At 38.9% G+C, this 20,209-nt stretch overlaps 1 protein-coding gene across 2 annotated transcripts in view; it reads left to right on the forward strand.

Annotated features, from left to right (window-relative positions):
• Positions 1 to 20,209, forward strand: part of CSMD1 (CUB and Sushi multiple domains 1) — a 2,053,194-nt gene that overhangs the window by 1,011,770 nt on the left and 1,021,215 nt on the right. For both annotated transcript variants that reach the window (XM_070047233.1, XM_070047234.1), the window contains exon 5: positions 11,023 to 11,230. In XM_070047233.1, the coding sequence (XP_069903334.1) occupies positions 11,023 to 11,230 (208 nt within the window). The remainder of the gene's footprint in view (positions 1 to 11,022; positions 11,231 to 20,209) is intronic.

Below are 20,209 nucleotides of genomic sequence, written 5' to 3' on the forward strand. Positions count from 1 at the left end.
ATCAATGAGCATGTCTATTCATTGAGAAAGGCAAGGTGTCCCCCAACATGATTTAGAACCAAAATTGTCAGTGTCCACCGTCAGCCACCAACATATATGGACAATAGCTCATAAGTGTTCTGTGTGTCTAACACCTGCAGGCCACCAGCATCTCTGTCTTCAGAGAGTCACACATACTCCTGCCTTCATTTGCATAATTACAACAATGAATGCCTATAGGATTGTCTTTAAAAATTTGTCTTCTGAATATTTTCAATAAGATAATTATACAGAATTTATTAAAACCTAAAATATATTTAGAACACTGATATATCTGTAGGAAGAAAGAAAAACCCAAACAAATATATTTTCTTTATACTGTAATGCAGGGATTACATGTCACTTGTGTGTTGCTATAAATACTACTTCATTTGACTGTCTTTAATGACATGAAAATCCAATATATACAAGATAAATAAGGCAATTGTTTCCCTTTCTACACAGCAGCATTCCATTTCCTAAAAAAGGTTCATGGTAAAAATTATTTTAAAATAAACCACAGCATCTCAGTATATAAATATGTGTCTTACCAATAACACACTCAGGAACATGTTTGATCTATGAAATTCTACAGGTGCAATGGTTACACATTCACAACAGTTATTTCACTGATGTAGAGATAGTTCTTGAAGTTGTTAAACTATTTCTTCATAAAACACTGAAAGAGTTCTGAAATTCACTCCAAAACTAACATGCATATATTCTAATTTTTTAATATAAACAAGTAGATTTCATGTATTTCGTATCTGTAGTTCCAAGAAGATAACAACATTCCCCTCCCTTTCTCTCTGCTGTCACTCTCCATCCTTCCTTTCTTTTTTCTTCAACTTTTGCAAAGGTATAATTTCAATCCGTTCTACATTTTCAGGATTAATTCAACACTAACCGTAATATTCAACAAATAAAAAGTAGGTAGACCACAGTTGCATATTAGTATAAAAGAGAGCCAAAAGCAACAATCAAATCAGAAGATATTGATTTCATTCCTGTACATTTTTTTGAATTCAACATTAACTGCTACATATCAGAGAAAACAGACATTTGTCTTTTTTGAATTTAAGTATATGGATATAGCTTATATTTTTCCAGAAACCTTTTATTTAAGATATACAGACCTCATACATTTCCTAAGAACAAATTTAGGAACATAGTGATTCTTCCCAACCTATCCTTCCCCCCATTGATACTCCCACCCTTCTTCCACCTACCTCTCCTATTCCCATTCTCATTTTTCTAAGATCTATTTTCAATTACATGTATACTTGTAAGATTAACCCTACACTAGGTACCGAATTTGACAATAGTATGAAAAAAAAACTGTTTCTCAACAGTAGAGACAAGAGCTATTAAAAGTCATCACATCTCAAAGTGTCAATGTCACTTCTGTCGATTACCTTTTAGTTGCTCTGTTATCACAGATCATGGAGAACATATAGCACTCATCTTTTGGGGATGTGCATGTTTCACTAAATATAATATTGTCCAGTTGCATCCATTTTTGTTGCAAATGACAGGATTTCATTTTTTTTTTTACCGCTATGTACTATTCTATTTTATACATGTCACATAATTCCTTTGTCCAGTCTTCAGTTGATGGGAATCTGGGTTGATTCTATATCCTAGCTATAGTGAATTGAGCTGCAATAAACATGGGGTACCAATTGCTCTCTCATATGGTGATTTCATTCCATTGGGTAAAATCCCAGGGGTGGGGTGGCTGGGTTATTATATGGTAGTTCTATATTCAGATTTCTGAGGTATTTTTATACTGTCTTCCACAGTGGCTCTACCAGTTTGCATTCCAAAAGTAGGGTACCTTTTTCTCCATATTCACCAGCATTTGTTGTTCGTTGATTTCTGTATGAATGCCACTCTAACAGGGGTGAGGTGAAACCTCATTGTGGTTTTGATTTCCATTTCCCTGATGGCTAATTATTCTGAGCATTTTCTCATATGTTTGTTGGCTGTTTGGATTTCCTCTTCTGAAAAATGTCTGTTGATGTCCTTTGCCCATTTCTTAACTGGATTGTTTGTTTTGTTGTTCTTGAGTTCCTTGATCTCTTTATATATTCTGGTTATAGATCCTTTATTAGATGATTAGTTTGCAAATATTTTCTCCCATCAGTCAGTTGCCTCTTCACTTTCCTGAGTGTTTTTTTGCAGCACAGAAGCTTCTCCATTTGCTTAAATCCCATTTGTCAATTTTGGCTCTGATTGCCTGTGCTTCCAGGGTCTTTTCCAAGAATTATTTGCCTATGCTAATATCGTGCAGGTTTTCTTCAATGTTCTCTAATAATTTGATGGTATCAGGCCCTAGATTTAAGTCTTTGATTTATTTTGAGTGGATTTTTGTGTAAGGTGTAAGGTAGGGGCCTTCCTTCATACTTCTGCATAAGGAGATCCAATTTTGCCAGCACCATTTGTTGAAGAGACAGTCCATGCTCCAGGGATTGATTTTATCTCCTTTGTCGAAGATAAATTATTTGTAGATATATGGATTGATTTCAGGAGTTACTATTCTGTTCCACTGGCCTATCCATCTGCTTTTGTACCAGTGCCAGGCTGTATTGATTACAACTGCCCTTTAGTATGCCTTGAAATCTGATATTGTGATGCCTTTGACTTTGTTTTTGTTGTGTAAGATTTCTTTACTTATTCAGGGTCTCCTGTGTTTCCTCTTTTTTTTTTTAATTTTTTGACAGGCAGAGTGGACAGTGAGAGAGAGAGACAGAGAGAAAGGTCTTCCTTTGCCATTGGTTCACCCTCCAGTGGCCGCCATGGCCGGTGCTCTGCGGCCGGCGCACTGTGCTGATCCGATGGCAGGAGCCAGGTGCTTCTCCTGGTCTCCCATGGGGTGCAGGGCCCAAGCACTTGGGCCATCCTCCACTGCCTTCCCGGGCCACAGCAGAGAGCTGGCCTAGAAGAGGGGCAACGGGGACAGAATCTGGCGCCCCGACCGGGACTAGAACCCGGTGTGCCGGCACCACAAGGTGGAGGATTAGCCTAGTGAGCTGCGGCGCCGGCCCTGTGTTTCCATATTAATTTGAGCATTGTTTTTTCTATATCAGAAAAAATATCCCTGGTATTTTGATTTGTATCACATTGGATCAGTAAAATGCTTTCAGGACTATGGACATTTTAATAGTATTGATTCTTCCAGTCCATGAATATGGAAGATTTTTTCATTTGTGTTTTATTCTATTTCTTTCTTTAATGTTTTGTAATATTAATCATAAGGATCTTGATGTGCTTGGTTAAATTTATTCCAAGGTATTTATTTTTTTGCAGCTATTGTGAATGGGATTGATATTATAAGTTCTTTCTCAGCCATGGCATTGTCTGTGTATACAAAGGTATTTGATTTTTGTGTTTTAATTTTATATTCTGCCACTTTAACAAACTTTTCTATGAGTTCCAATAGTCTCTTAGTGGAGTCTTCTGGATCTCGTATATATAGAATCAGGTCATCTGCAAATAAGGATAGTTTGACTTCCTCCTTCCCAATTTGTATCCTTTTGATTTCTTTTTCTTCCCTAATGTCTCTGGCTAAAACTTCCAGGACAATATTGAATAGCAGTGATGAGAGTGGGCATCCTTGTCTGGTTCCAGATCTCAGTAGGAATGGTTCCAACATTTTCTCATTCAATAGCATTCTGGCTGTGGGTTTGTCATAAATTGCTTCGATTATGTAGAGGCATATTCATTCTGTACCGAATTTGCTTAAGGTTGTCATCATGAAAGGGTGTTTCATTTTATCAAATGCTTTCTCTTCATCTATTGAAATAATCATACAGTGTTTGTTCTTCAGTTTGTTAATGTGATGTATCACATTGATTGGTTTGTGCATGTTGAACCTTCCCTACATATTGATGATAAAGCCCACTTGGCCTGGGTGAATGATCATTCTGGTGTTGTTGCATTCTATTGCCTAGTATTTCTTGAGGATTTTTTATGTCTATGTTCATCAGGGAAATTGGTCTGTAGTTCTCTTTCTCTGTTGTATCTTTTTCAAGTTTAGGAATTAAGGTGATGCTGGCTTCATAGAAGGAGTTTGGGAGGATTCCCTCCCTTTCATTTGTTTTGAATAGCTTGGGATGAACTGAAGTTAGTTCTTCTTTAAATGTCTGATAGAATGCATCAGTGAAGTTTCCCAATCCTGGGCTTTTCTTTGTTGTGAGGGTTCTTATTACTGATTGAATTTCTTACTTAGTTATTGGTCTGTTTAAAATTTCTATGTCTTCATAGCTCAATTTATCTAGGTAGTATGTGTCCAGGAATCTAGTCATTTCTTCTAGTTTTCCCAATTTTTTGGCATATAACTCTTCGTAGTAATTCCTGATGATTCTTTTAATTTCTGTGGAATGTGTTGTTATATTTACTTTTTTCATGTCATAATTTGTTGATTTGGGTCTTTTCCCAATGTTTTTTGGTTAGTTGGACCAATGATTATCAATTTTGTTTATATTTTCCAAAAATCCTGCTCTTCATTTTGCTAATCTTTGTATTTTTTAATTTTATTTCTTCTCTAATTTTAATTGATTCTTTTTCCTACTAATTTTGAGTTTAGTTTACTTTTATTTTTCTAGATTCTTGAGATGCATTAATAACATTTATTTTGTGCCTTTCCAATTTCTTGATGTAGGCACCAACTGTTATCAATATTTCTCTTAACACCACTTTTGCTGTATCCAAGAAGTCTGATATGTTGTATTGTAGTCTTCATTTGTATTCAGAGCTTTTTTTAATTTCTCTTTTAGTTTTTCTGTGACCCACTGTTCATTCATGCACAAGCCATTCAGTCTCCATGTGTTTACATATGTTCTAGAGATTCTTGAGTTGTAGATTTCCAGCTTCATTCCATTGTGGTAAAAGATATATGGTATGGTTTTGATTTTTTTTTTTTTTTAATTTGCTGAGACTTGTTTTATATCCTAGTATGTGAGAAAAGTCCCATGCACTGGTGAGAAGGATGCATATTCTGCAACTATAGAATGAAAAGTTCTATAGATATCTGTTAGGTCCATTTGGCCTATAGTGTCAATGAGCTCTGTTCTTTCCTTGATGATTTTCTTTCTGGTTGACCTGTCCATTGCTGAAAGTAGGATATTGAAGTCTCCCAGTATTATTGTATTGATGTCTATGTCTCCCTTTAGATCCATTAATATTTCTTTTAAATAGCAAGGTGGCTATAATTGGGTGCATATATGTTTATTATAGTCACATCTTCCAGTTCAATTAATCCCTTAATCATTACATAGTGACCTTCTTTGTTTCTTAACAGTTTTTGTTTTAAAGTCTGTTTTCTATGATATTGGGATGGCTACACCAGCTCTTTTTTGGTTTCTATTACCATGAAATATCTTTTTCCATTCTTTCACTTTCAGTCTGCACTCATTTTTGTTGGTGAGATGTGTTTCTTGTAGACAGCAAATATGTAGGTTTTATTTTTTTAATCCATTCAGCCAATCTATATCTTTTAACTAGCAAGTTGAGACCATTTTTGGACTCGCTTATTTCACTAAGCATCATAGTTTCCAGATGTATCAATTTTGTTACAAAGGACATGATTTCATTATTTTTATGCCTGAGTAATACTCCATAGTACATATATACCACATTTTCTTTATCTAGTCATCAGTTGATGGACATCTGGGTTGATTCCATGTTAGCTATTCTGAATTGAGCTGCAATGAACGTGTGGGTACAGATAATTCTTTCTTATGCTGGTTTAATATCCTTTGGGTAAATCCCTGGAGTGGGATGGCTGGGTCATATGGTAGAAATGTTTTCATATTTTTGAGGAATCTCCATACTTTCATCCAAAATAGCTGTACTAGTTTACATTCCACTAACATTGGATTAGAGTACCATTTTCCCCACATTGTCACCAGCATGTGTTGTTGTTGTTTTTAATTTTGGATAATAGCCATTATAACAGGGGTGAGGTTAAACCTCATTGTGGTTTTATTTTCATTTCCCTGATTACAAGTGATCCTGAACATTTTTTTTTTCATATGCCTATTGGCCATTTCAATTCATCCTTAGGAAAATGCCTGTTCGTGGATTTTGCCCTTTTCTTAATTGTATTGTGGGGTTTTTCGTATTTGTTTAGTTTCTTGAGCTCTTTATAGGTTCTAGATATTATTTCTTTATCAGCTGCATGGTTTACAAATAATTTCTCCCATTCTATGGTTTCCTCTTCATTTTGTTGAGTGTTTTCTCTGCAGTACAGAAGCTTTTTAGCTTCATGTACAGCCAGTTATCTATTTTTGCTTTTATTGCCTGTCCCTCTAGGGTCATTTCCTATGCCAATGTCTTGCAGTTTCCTCCAAGGTTTCCTCTAGTAATTTGATGGTATCAGATCTTATATTTGGACACATGATCCATTTTGAGTTGTTTTTTGTATAAGGTATAAGATAGGTGTCTTGTTTCATACTTCTGCACATGTAAATCCAATTTTCCCAAAATCATTTGTTGAAAAATCTACCCTTTCTCAAGGATTGATTCTATCTAATTTTCAAATAATAGATGATTGTTGATGTGTGGATTAATTTCTGGTTGTTCTATATTTTTCCATTGGTCTACATGTCTATGTTTGTGCCAGTACCAAGCTGTTTTACTTATAACTGTCCAATAATGTATGTTGAAATCTGGTATTGTGATGCCTCCAGTTTCATTTTTGTTATTTAAGATTGTTTAGCTGTTTGGAATCTCCTTTGTTTCCATATGAATTTTAGCATAGTTTTTTTTATATATCTGAGAAGAATGTCATTGTTACTTTGATTGGGATTGCATTGGATCTATAAATTGCCTTGGATAGTATGTACATTTTAATATTAATTCTTCCAGTCCACAAACATGGAAGATTTTTTTTTTCATTTTACAATCTCTTCATCTATTACTTTCTTTAATGTTTCATAATTTTCGTTGTAGAGGTTTTACCTCCTTGGTTAAATTTATTCTGAGGTATTTAATTTTTTGTAGCTATTATGAATGGGAATGACCCAAATTAATAAAATGAAAGATGAAATTTCATTCTCTACTAAAAATTGCATTCTCTACACTAAAAATGGCATTTTTAGTATATACAAAGGCTATTGATTTATAGTGTTTATTTTATATCCTGCAACTTCTCTAAACTCTCTTATGAGCCCTAGTAGTCTCTTCTTGAAGTCTTTCAGTTTCCCTATGTATGGGTCATATTGGCGGCAAACAGGGATTATTTGAATTCTTTCTTTCCAATTTGTATCGTTTGATTTACTTTTCTTGCCTAAAGACTGCTAAAACATCTAGATGTATATTAAATATCAGTGACAAAGGTGGGCACCCTTGCCTGCTTCTGGATCTTAGTGGAAAGCTTCCAATTTTGCCCCCTTCACTATGATGCTAGCTGTGTTTTTGTCATATATTTCCCTTATTATGTCTATAATGTTCCTTGTATATCCAGTTTGCATAAGGTTTTTATCATGAAAGGATACTGTATTTTATCAAATGTTTTCTCTGCACCTATTGAGATAATCATATGGTTTTTGTTCCGTTAGTAATGTGATGCATCACATTTATTGATTTGCGTATGTTTAACCATTCCTGCATCCTAGGGCTAATTCCCACTTTGTCTGGGTTAATGATCTTTCTGATGTGTTGTTGGATTCAATTAGCTGGTATTCTGTTGAGGATTTTTGGATCTATGTTCATCAGGGTTATAGGTCCATAGTGTTCTTTCTTTGTTTTATCTTTTTCTGGTATTGGAACTAAGGTGATGCTGGCCTCACAGAAGGGTGGGGGGGGGAATCCTCTCCCTTTCAACTATTTTGAGTAGTTTGAGAAGAATTTGAATTAGTTCTTTCTTAAAAGTTTGGTAGAATTCAACAGTGAAGCCATTTGGTCCTGGGATTTTCTTTGTTGGGAGGGTCTTTTTATTGATTCAATTTCTAGCTTGGTTATTGGTCTGTTTAGGTTTTCTATGTTTTTATAACTTGACTTTGGTAGATAGTATGTGTCTAGGAATCTATCCTTCTAGATTTTCCAATTTGTTGGCATGTAGCAATTCCTGATGATTCTTTTTATTTCTTTGGTATCCATTACAACATTTGCTTTTTCATCTTTGATTTTATTAATTTTGATCTTCCCCCAAAACCCCACCCCCTTTTTATGGTTAGTTTGGACAATGGTATATGAATTAATTTTTTGAGATATCAGCTCTTCATTTCACTGATAGTTTGCATTAGTTTTTTTGTCTTATTTTTGTTTATTCTGATTTTATTGTTTCTTTCCTCCTACTAATTTTGGGTTTGGTTTGTTGTTTTTTGAGGTTCTTGAGATGCATTATTAGATCATTTATATGATACCTTTCCAATTTCTTGATGTAGGCACTAATTTTCTAAACTTCCCTCCTCACCCTGCTTTTGATGTATCTCATAAGTTTTGATGTGTTGTTATCTTTATACATTTCCAGATTTTTTTGATTTCAATTTCTTCGATGACCCACTGTTCATTGACAATTATGCCATACTATATTACCTTTATCATAATTACTTTCAATTTTGTAGATGCCTTATAGTATTAATTCGTAAGATTATTATATGCACATAATATTTATATGTGAATATATGTATATATACACAGATTTATACCTTACTGAAGTTCGAGGTGTTATATTTTTCATAAAAAAAGACACCATTCCTCTTTCCTCCAATTTTTGTATTGAAGTGTTTATGTTGCTTAATTTTACTACTAATTTTTTGATCATGTTGCTGCCTCATGACTTTCTGAACTTTTACTAGTAAATTGATTTTTTTTAAATAAGCAATTAGAATTTTTCTAAGCAATCATATTGACAACAGTGAATTGTGGAAAATAATAAAGAAGTTGACATAAATTTTTGAAATGCTAGTCCAAATTACGGGACTTTTTACTGGATCCAGCACCCAAAATGTACTCAACAAATATTAGCTCCAAACCTGGGCTACTTGCCAACTGATATGACTTTTTATTAGACCTCATGTGTATTGCTAACATTCCTGAGGTTTCATACTAAGATACACTCATATTAGGGATATAAATTTACCAGTCTTCTCATGTTTTTTTTTTCCTTTGTATTTCAAACTTTTGCTTTTTAATGGATATTAGATAGAATATTATCATTGTTATATTTTGAATGTCTATGAAAATAAGAGATGATTGAGCCTTCGTGTTTAGTTTTAATTAATTGTGGAATTCATTCTTATTTAAATTCTCAGTTCACATCTTGTTGTGTCTTTTCTTAAAAATAGAAGTCTGGGACAGGCATTTGAGCTAGTTTAGCATGCCAGTTAGTGAGCCTGCATCCCAGATCAGAGTGTTTGGGTTCCAAGCTCAACTCTGGCTTCTCATTCCAGTCTTCAGCTAGTGCAAACTCTGGGAGTCAGCAGATAATTATTCAAGTAATTAGGTCCCTGACATCTATATGAAAGACTTGAATTGAGTTCCAGCCTGTTGGCTTCATTTCTGGCCTAGCCCTGGACTTTGTGAGAATTTCAGGACTGAACTAGCAGATGGCAACTCTCTCTCTCCCTCTCAAATGAATGCATTTGAAAAAGCAAATAAATATAGATAATACCACTTGCTATGTTACAAGTGTTTTGTATAGTATCTTTTGACTCAAATTTTAGTTTTTTTTGTATTTTTTTAAAAATGACAGAAGTAAATACCTGTAAGTTAATTTTATTAATATCACTTACTTCTAATTAATTGAAATAATACTTGAGATATTATACAAGTAAATCACCTTGCTGCAGTAGCATGCTCATGATTTTATACTTTCAGCCTTTTTAATTTGTGTAAAATGTTTTGTTTGAGGCTTTGTCTAAATTACAGGTTTTTCTCATTTCTATTCAGTTGTTCCAACACACTGTGTTTAGTTATTCCTTTTCTGCTATCTTTTTTTAGCTTTATTGCCATTTCTAAAAATGTTATTTAAGATATCCAACTTCCATGTCTTTCGTATACACAGATTTAGGAACATAGTGATAGTTCCCACCATAGCCTCCCTCCTGCCCACGCTCCCACCCTTCTTCCTCCTCCCTCTCCTGTTCCCTCCACTCTTAACCCTGGCACTTGTGAGTTTTGCTCCATCATGTTCCAGATGTGTGTCCTACAGCCCTCTGCACTGTGAGGATGAATGTTCCCATCTGTTCTCCACACAGCCTTGGCACTCAGTGATGTGTTGGGGTGATGTAACTTCCTCAGCAGGCTCGGTGGGTGTTAAGTTTACAAATAAATAAATGATCAATGAGATGAGATGAAAGTGTTTATATAGTCTCAACGTTTGGATTTAAATTAGTACGTTTCATTAATCATCCAACTATAGCATTGAATTTTGATAGCTTTTAAATCGTTCATCATGACATTTTATCTTTTTAAATAATAATAAGTTCTGTAACTCCTTTTGCATCTTATACTGAGCTGAATTAACTTGTGCAACACAATAAAATCAGAAAATTATAAATTCTATTAAATTGTATTTTATGATTACAATCATGTATATATGTATTAGGTAGTGATACATGAAAACTACATTACTATTAGAAGTACTCACGGATGTGACTCTGCACAGCTCTTTTATCAGTGTTTAGTGTATCAGTCTCAGTGGTCTTGTCTACTCATCTCCCTGGAGGGGACTGTTTGATTTAAGTTTCAGGAACAATGAGACTCCGTTTGGTTCACTTTTGATTTTGTCAAACTTATTCACCCCCCATCCTGCTCCAAAAAAAGCCAGAAAGCCGTTATTTCTTACAATACCATCCAGTTAACCATGGAGCTGGATTCTTAGATTTTGTAAACCTTTCTGTAGAATTAAATTAGCAAATCAGAAGAGATTCTCTTTCAGATTCAGTGTCCCCATGTTGGGCTCAGAAACTCGCCCTGGCTACAAGTGACCAGGTGGATGTGCGCTTGTGTGAAGCCATCCTGAACAGAGCTTGCTCTTTGCTTCTGTCCCCACAGCTGAAGGGGCCTGTGGAGGAACCTTGCGGGGAACAGGCAGCTCCATTTCCAGCCCTCACTTCCCTTCGGAGTACGAAAACAACGCTGACTGTACGTGGACCATTCTTGCAGAGCCGGGGGACACCATCGCTTTGGTCTTCACTGACTTCCAGCTGGAGGAAGGCTACGACTTCTTGGAGATCAGTGGGACGGAAGCACCATCCATATGGTGAGTCCTGGGAAGAGGTCCCATCACTCCGTGTGGTTGCCTCTATCCCAGCTCCCCGAGTGGCATTCATGAATGACGGTGACGGGCGTTCTTTGGTCAAACATGAATTTCATTTTCCGCTTGTTGTTTCAGCTACTAGGAAATCACCTGCATTGCGACTAATTTCAAAGTGTCTGAGGTGTTCTCATACTGGTGTTTGGAGCTGGAGAATTTTTCTGTTTTGTGCCCTTATCTTAGGCCCCTTCAAAGCAACACAGAAGACAGTCACTAAGTGATCCAAGGTAGTTTTGGATTTAGTCTGGAGTCAGTCCAATGGAAATCAGTGGTTTATATTGCAGAGACTAAGCTTGGCAGGCTGTGCTGGGCACATGTGATTATTCTGGTCTATTTCCCTTCCTCTGTAACGGTGCCCCCTGCTGAGCTACACCTGCAGATAGGCCCATTGCCCCAAGGTGTCAACCCAGGATACATGTGTAATTGACCAATGGATGGACAGTTCTCTAGCATATATGCTAGTGGAGAGAGAGAGGAAAAAAAAAAAAAAAAAACAGGGTCCAGTCAATTACAGTCTATTTGGTTTTGCTGGTGTGAGATTCAGAGTAACTTTGGCTGTATATGTTAGTGCATAAATCAAATAATTGAAAGAGTAGTTGTTGAGAGGTTTAAATGTTATCTCTTAGTCATTTGTTGTGGGTTGAACTGCTTTTGGCCTTAGTTATTTAACTTCTTAGAACTGTAAAGCTTCTTCGGCTGTTTGTTCATGATCCTGCATGATGATCAAACTTAAGGATTTATATATTCAAACCTAGAAGGGACATAGACGAAGCGTTGGCAATGGCTGTATAGGTAGAAGAGAACATAGAAGGAGTGATTGTGAATGAGCTTGTAGATTGAGGTGTGAATTTCAGTGCAAAGGCTAAAGGATAAAATCCCAAATGTGGTACACAGTGTAACTATAGCCACCCATTTAAACCAGTTATCAAATTTGAGTTTCATTTTATTTGCTTAAATTCCAGCCCCAAAGCTGAGGATTCCTATTCAAGAATAAATCCTTTCTTTCTTTTTTTTTTTTTAGTTTGATTGTGCATGTGTTAAATGTGATTCTGAGGAACTGAGAAGAAAAAAAAAAGAAAAAGAAATGTTGTATCTTTGATCTTTAAATTTCATGCACCTTGAATGGCAGTTTTAGATCAGCAAGTATACCCCTCTGCTTGTTTTATTGTACACGACTTGAACACCAAACCACTTATCGGAATTGTTGCCATAAGTCAGTGTTAATGGGACTATATCCTGAACTGATAGCGATGGCCGAGGCAACCCCAGGTTCTGCCACCCACAATGCCTGCCCCATCGTCAAGTCCACTTGTAGAAAGGAAGACTGTACTAAAACTGTCTCCTCTATTTGATTCATTGACTGAACATCTTCTCAGTGTCTGTTCTCCTCCAATCATTATGGGAGAATGGGGTTATCCCATATCCTTTGTCTTTTAAAGCACATTATTTTTGCTTTTGGAAAAATTACTAGAATAGAAAATGTATGGTGACTTATTCTCACAAATTATATGACTGGATGTGGAGGACCTCATAGAAGAGGTATAGGGCACTGACTGATGACTGAACTACCCATAAGATGTCAGCTTGGGAGGGAGGTGGAAGACAGTCTGCAGTCAGTGATGGCTTTTGCCAAACAAACTGAGTTATGTAAAGAGGGGAACATTAGAGTGCATATGTCAATAGCAAAGTCCGAAAAAAATAGAGGGTGTGCTAGACCAAGATGCACTGAAAATGAAATGTGGGAAAGGGCTGGAATGACTCCCAGGCAAGGAAGCAGACCCACTGCAGAGCCCGGAAAGGCTTTAAAGACGTTAACTAGTCAGTCATGTCAGTTTTCTTCCTTTGACTCTTTCCTTTTCTTGCCCTGTTGAGTCCTTGGCTGCTTTCCCTTCCTTTCTACTTCAACTCTGTCTCAGTTGCACCTGCCCATATCTCCCGGTGACCTGACAATGGTAGACTCAAAAGAGGGGAGGGGTGCTGGGTGTCCTGAGAAGCATGTTCTGTTGGAGATGTCCTGGGATTGCAGTATTCAGAGGCCGAAGGCAGAGGTGGCTAATCCTCCCCTGAGGGGGTGTTGGCAATACCAGTGGAAACTGCACCTCTCTTCTCGGTGCCTGGATTCAGACTGGCGGTGTGTCTCCAGGTCTTGGTCGGTGGCGTGTTCCCAGGGGGAGGCTGCAACCTGCGTGTTGGCTGATCCGACTTGCTCTCTTTGAGTGGCCATTACTGGAGGGACCCGGAGTCAGACTGACCCTCGTGGTTGCATTCCCGTGGTGATTTCCCTGTCTTGTTTGATTCAGAAACCTTGTGGGGTCACGTTCATTATTATCCCCTCTGACTACTTTATCTGTTGTGAGTGAAGACACTGAGACGCTCAAAGACAGAGGACGGCAAAGCTGACAGCGTGGCAAACCAGAGACTCCAGCTCAGCACCGCTGATCCTCCACACCTTCTCTCCCCAGAAGCATCCCCCCAAATGAAGTGCAGGTGTGAGCTTTCGTACCTGTGTGAAGCCCAGAGGCGATAACTTTGGGCTGGTCCCAGAGCAGTTGAGTATTGCCTGAGTCCGCAGGCAGTGAGGGGAGACAGAGAGACTGCTTTGGTTTTGTGTGTGTGACATTGAGTGTTTATCATGATTTGGAATAGAAATGTTTTGATAGGGTTGTAGGACTACTTCTAAATGGGGCTCTCATTGTTCAGTCACTCTTCAGTGGAAGCTGAAAAGGAAAAGACTGTTTTCCTAAGTAACTATTGAAACTGACGTGGACACATTAAAATATAAAGCAGAATCAATTGACGCACCCTTTTAAGATTTATACAAATGCACAATATGGCTTCTCTTTAAGACTATTATTTTACTGTAATTTTAGTGACAATCTCTGGAATGTTTAATGGCCCAAATTGGTATATTTAAAAGATTTTCCTATCCCAGAATTGTGAGAAAAATAGGAAGCGGCACTGTGGGTGGACGAGAGCCTTTCTCCCACCCAAGGTCAGGCCACAGAGACAGGCAGGTGGTGCTAATGGCTGTGAGTGAGTGAGTACACACACATGCATAATTGTCCAATAATCTATTTTTAAAAGACAGGATATACAAGCAAGGGCACTGAGAAGAAGCTACTTGGAAAATTGTTAAGAACAATAATAGGATTAGCTTTATTTTCATTTAATTTGGAGTGAAATTACCAACTCAGCTATGTTTTATGTCAGGGTTGCCATGGCGACAGCAGAGGCAGTCTAAATGCAGTGAATGATGTCATGTGCCAAAATTATCTGTATATTAAAACGGGGTGGGTTAGCGATTTAAATCTAATCGACTCTGTGCATATCAGATGAGATGAGGTTTTCTTTTCCTAGTGAGATTCTAATTTTACGCAGATTGGCTTCTTGTCAGTACCCTACTTTAACAGAGAGCTGCCATTTCTGGTTCACTTTGCAACATGGTCTGGTAGCTGTGATTTTGTTTCTTGCAATTAGAAAGCAACGTGTGGTCACGAAGTGAGCCAAGCATTCTTTTCTCTTTTTTTCTGCACCGATTTGATGGCACAGCCTGTCACTAATAACTCTTAGAAATATCAAGAAGAAAAGAAATTAGTTTTATCTTGGAGTTAACCAACTCTAGTTTCTGCATTGAGATTTGATGGTTACAAAGATTAGGCTTACAGGAAACAACTGAGGAGACATTTACTCTCTTTAAAAACCAGTGCTTCTGTGCCAAAAATAGTCTGACTGCGAATGTGCATAGACTTTAAAAGTGAGGGCAAGGAGGAAGATATGATATGCATCGTGTCATAAATCACACTTACACACATGAATTCCCAGATTTCAGTAGCTGGGAACTGAACCATCAGGATGGAAGCTGGAAGCCGTAGCCTGCCATTTACGACCATGTAGAGTCGGGCACACCCACCTCTTCACCTCCCTCCACACACCCCAGAAGTCTGGCCACTCTGCTTTCCCATTGGCAGAATTCACATCTGAGCCCATGTCTGTAGCCACCCTGGCCAAGGTTCGACTTCCATTACATTAGCATAATGCTTGGAGGGAAGTCTAGTGGGGGGGAATCCAATGGGAGCAGTACAAATGGGACAGTCTCTCTGCCTGGAACCCTTGGGGACAAGCAAAGCAAGAAGGCTTCTTGGCTGATCTAGGTTAGACCTGCACATTATAACCTCATTACAGAATCTTACTTTGTGTACTTTGTGATGGTTTCAGGTTTAGGGTCTGTTTTTCACTGACCTGCATGAACCTACTGCTTTGCATAACTGGACTAGGCAAGATCACACTGGATGGGACAAGAAAGGCTTCGTAGCTGCACTTATTTCGTTCACATTAACCCTGCACAATTTCACTATTAAATCAGTCTAATCAGTGCCTCAGTGAAGTCAAAACAAGACTTCAAAGAAGCCGTAGAAGCTGAGTGAGCTTCAAAGAACCCTTGAAGGGTCAATTAATGCCTGCAATGTTTACCCACCTTGTCACTTAATTGATAATTGACTTGGTATATAATTGATTTCTAATGAGGAAGGATTACAGAGGCACACACTGAGTAACAGGCTCCCTGCAATCAATCCTTCCACTCACCAACCCCAAATAAACAAGGGTGAACAAGCCCCTCCCTTCTCACAGAGTTCCTGTTTACTTTGAATTCATTTTACAGAAAAATGTGCAAGTGGCTTCCTCTGATACTAACATCTCTCATAACCATAGTGTAAGTATTGAAACCAAGATAATAACATCAGCACAGTGCCACAAACTGCTTTGCAGGTCTTGGGGGACTTCTGGCTGCTCCACTGATGTCCTTTCTCTGTGGCAGGCTCCATCCAGGTTCACCTGGGGCATTTGGTTCTCACTTTAACCTCCCCCAGCTGGTTTCAATCTTGTTTCCTGTGGCCTTGACTTCCTGTTAACAATTCAGTCCCACCACATCACTGTGGAAAAACAATGGCATCAGTGAAGAACGCATGGAAGACTCTAGAACAGGGTTCTTAGTCCCACCTACCAAAATGCCTGGGTGTGTCCCTTTTTCATATTTTCCATGTTAAATTTGAATTCAATAATCATTTCACAAACTTCTTCTAATGTACACAGCTCAACATTTTTTTATGGAAGGAAGCATTGCATAAGCTAATATTCTCTTTGTGTGTGTGTATGTGTGTGTGTGTATTTGAATTTCTCCTTTTCATGTGTCTCTACCACTAGCTAGAGATCTAAGGACATGATTAACATTTAATTTAGCCCTCTGCCTAAACTCCAATAAAAATATTTTTCTAGCGACTTCTTTGGATTTTGCACTTCTCTGAAGGTTATATTAAATAATAACACTCACTGCAGATTTGCCATGCATCAGGCAAATGTGATGATCGTTACTTTTGCCGCCTGGAGATGCTAAGGTCCCCACTGGATGAATGAAAAAAATGACCTCAGAGGGGTTAAATATTGGATTTCACAGCCATCAGGTACCAGGGTAGAGATATCAGCAGGCACAGTCCCAAGCTAGTTTTCCTCCTTGATTCGAATAAGACAGGATCACTGACTCCATCCTGGGGAGATAAAGGCGGCAGCCCACACGCCACAGTGGTGCTAGAATTCCATCCTCAGAATCCAGCCTGGGTGGATGACACTTCAAATCTAGCTTTAGCTCTGTCCAATATTAGCATGTCACCTTGAACTACTCATTACACTTTCGGTGCTCCTTGTTTGTGTTTTTAACTATAAAGTGAAGTAAGAATCATAACATATGTCTTTCATGTGTATTTGGGGTGTGAGTACAATGGATGCTCCAGGTCTTCTAACATTTGGTATAAGTACAGGGCTGAAGGTTTCACAAGATATCTTCTCAGAGTGAATAGTTGGGCACATGGACACAAACTTGACCCATTCATTGTGTAGGCTGGTGGGGAAAATAATGGCCAATGCCAGACCACTCCGAAACATTGTGACATCCATCCCAAAACTCAGTAGTCAATGAACCAGAAATAGCTGAGCTCAGTAGCAGCTCCTTCCTTAGAGAGAGGGATTTCTGACCTGATCAATGATGTACTTTCTCAGAAATCATCCATGCTCTATGCATTTTCACCTGGGAACATTCCCTCACACTACCTATGATGGAGACACTGTCCAGGGCACATTACAACCTACAAGCAGCCAAGGATTCCCTGGAATTAAGGCCACAGCCCAGCTGGCTGAGAGAAGCAGATGGCTCTGTTCTGTAAGGGCTGTGAGCAGGTGTCGTTTGCAGGGCATTTCCCTGACTCTCCTTGGAATCTCACCTTGTGCCGCGGAGGATGCTGCAGGCAGGGTCATCCGTGTAGGAACTGACTTTGAGGAGCAGGAAGAAGGGGTGATGGAGGGATACACCCACGTACCTTCCTTGTGAAAACGATGAGGAGATTTCAGTAGGAGTCTGAGGATCCATTTACCATTTTACTGTCTGGAATTAAGCCCGACTTTCAACTGCTTCACATGTTTCTGAAATGTCATTTTAGTAGTTCATCTTAGGTGTCTTTCATTTTACGTGAAATCTATACCAGAAGTTCAATCCAGAATTTCAGTGAGATGATGAAGTTAAAAAACAATTTATTAAGAATAAATATCGGCTGGCGCCTCAGCTCACTTGGCTAATCCTCCTCCTGCAGCGCCGGTACCCTGGGTTCTAGTCCTGGTTGGGGCACCGGATTCTGTCCCGCTTGCTCCTCTTCCAGGCCAGCTCTCTGCTGTGGCCCGGGAGTGCAGTGGAGGATGGCCCAAGTGCTTGGGCCCTGCACCCCATGGGAGACCAGGAGAAGCACCTGGCTCCTGGCTTTGGATCGGAGCAGCACGCCAGCCGTGGTGGCCATTTGGGGGGTGAACCAACAGAAAAGGAAGAGCTTTCTCTCTCTCTCTCTCTCACTGTCAAACTCTATCTGTCAAATAAATAAAAAAGAATAAATATCTATAATACAAGCCATTTGTATAATTTATTATATGGGAACAACTATGGACAACATGTAATTTTTCGCCAAAGGGCCCCATAAAATTGGTTAGAATAAGGGGCAGTAAAGAGCAGAATGAAGCATCATGGTTCCCAAACATGGGCCCACTGGAAGGATGACTCACAGGGCAGAACTCTCAGTTCTGTCTGCACTGCTCCACAGTCAGACACAGAACCTATAGTTCTGCATGGGGTTTCTCTTGTCCCTTGGAGTTCCTTCAAGTTAACCACATTTTACTGAAAAACAAGTTTCCTGTAAATTGTGCAAGTTGTAGGTAATGGAAAAAGTGTTACCACATGTAGGGATTGGATATTATTTCACAAAACATACAAAAAATATCAGCCACAGGTGGTTACAGCTTCTGTATGTGGTCCTTCATCCAGGGAACAGAAAATACAATTAAATTAACATTGTTTTAAAAATTGACCTTTTGAAAGCACACCGTCATTTTATTAAAAGATTTATGTATTCTTTACTTTGGGGGGCAGGGAGAGAATCTTCCACATGTTGATTTACATCCCAAATGGCCCCAACAGCCAGGGCTGGGCCAGGCTGAAGCCAGGAGCTAGAACTCCGTCTGTATCTCCTATATGGGTGTAGGAGCCCAAACACTTGGGCCATCACTTGCTGCCTCCCACACACATTAGCAGGGAGCTGGATCAGACGTGGAGCAGCCAGGAATGGAACCTCACCGGCAGCTTAATCCACTGTGCCACAGTGGTGGCCTCAATACACCACCTTTGGGGAGCCATTGTGCCCATTCTGTGTTAGTCATTCTCAAGAAATGCTCGCTGACTACCATTTTCTCCTGAGATCAGGCAATTTCTATGCTATGAGGTCCAGTTGTACACTTAGATATCTTCATTTACAGTCTCTCTCAAATCCCTGAATGCCTAGTCTTTGTCTTCTTCAAGTGTGCGCAATTTCGTGGAGGACTGGGTAGCAGAATGAGGTAATTTTGTGCAATCCAACACTTGGCCAGCAGAGGTGACCTACGCCTGGGGTCATCTCTACTGGCCTGGGCCATGTAGGCTGGGCATGTTCTCAGGAGGAACAGTGGCCCTGGCCATGAACGTGTCCTCTATGGTGACTGCTCAACAAAAAGACTACACTGTTCTGATTTTGACTACTTTGAAGGAGTATGGCATCATTACTTCATCAATGCAAAGATCAGAAAGATTCTGAATTTTGTGTATTATGAATTTTTGAAGAGAAGAAACCAGAGAAATCTCCTAATCTAAATCTTCAATGTTTGGATAAGAAGAGTGCTTTGTAAATAATTGTTCTGTTGTATTGTTTAGGAAATAAAGAGAAGAAAAAAAGTTAGTACATGTTCAGGACAGATACAATTTTTCCTGAATGTTTGTGATCCACACTTAGTTGAATCCAGGGTGCATGGGGTCCGTGGATACCAGGAGCTGATGGTACTGATCCACTGAGCTTGGTTCTCAAACTTCCATTAGGGTGGACCTTCTGGGGTCCTCCTTACATGATGCCTGGGGTCTAGCAGCTGTAGAGTGGATCACAGCGTCTTCCCTAGGGAGAGGTGATCAGGGGATGCTGGGGCAGCTGCTCTGAGCAGAGAGGGGCTATGGTATTTGTGGGTGGTGAAGCAGATGCAAAAACAGAAGTCAAGCCGTAACAGTTACTACCAGTGCAATAACGTGTCCTTTCAGTAGTTATGACGTTTGTGATTTGCTCAAAGATCCTTAGTCTTGCCAAAAAGTAGCTTACTATGTTATATGTAAAGAGCAATAGGACACAGTGAATGAATTCGGGCAGACTGGGATTGCCACTAAGTTTCACACTTGGCCATCAGAGAACCATCTGAGACTCACTACTCAGATTCTGATTTGATGAACCGACCCAGCTCATTGTGAGGCAGAAAATTTAAAAAGGAGAGGTGCAGCCAGTACATGTTATATCCAAGTGTGGAAATACCACACATTAC

The sequence above is a fragment of the Oryctolagus cuniculus genome, chromosome 8 (genome assembly GCF_964237555.1).
Source record: "Oryctolagus cuniculus chromosome 8, mOryCun1.1, whole genome shotgun sequence".
Classification (NCBI taxonomy): Eukaryota; Metazoa; Chordata; class Mammalia; order Lagomorpha; family Leporidae; genus Oryctolagus; species Oryctolagus cuniculus.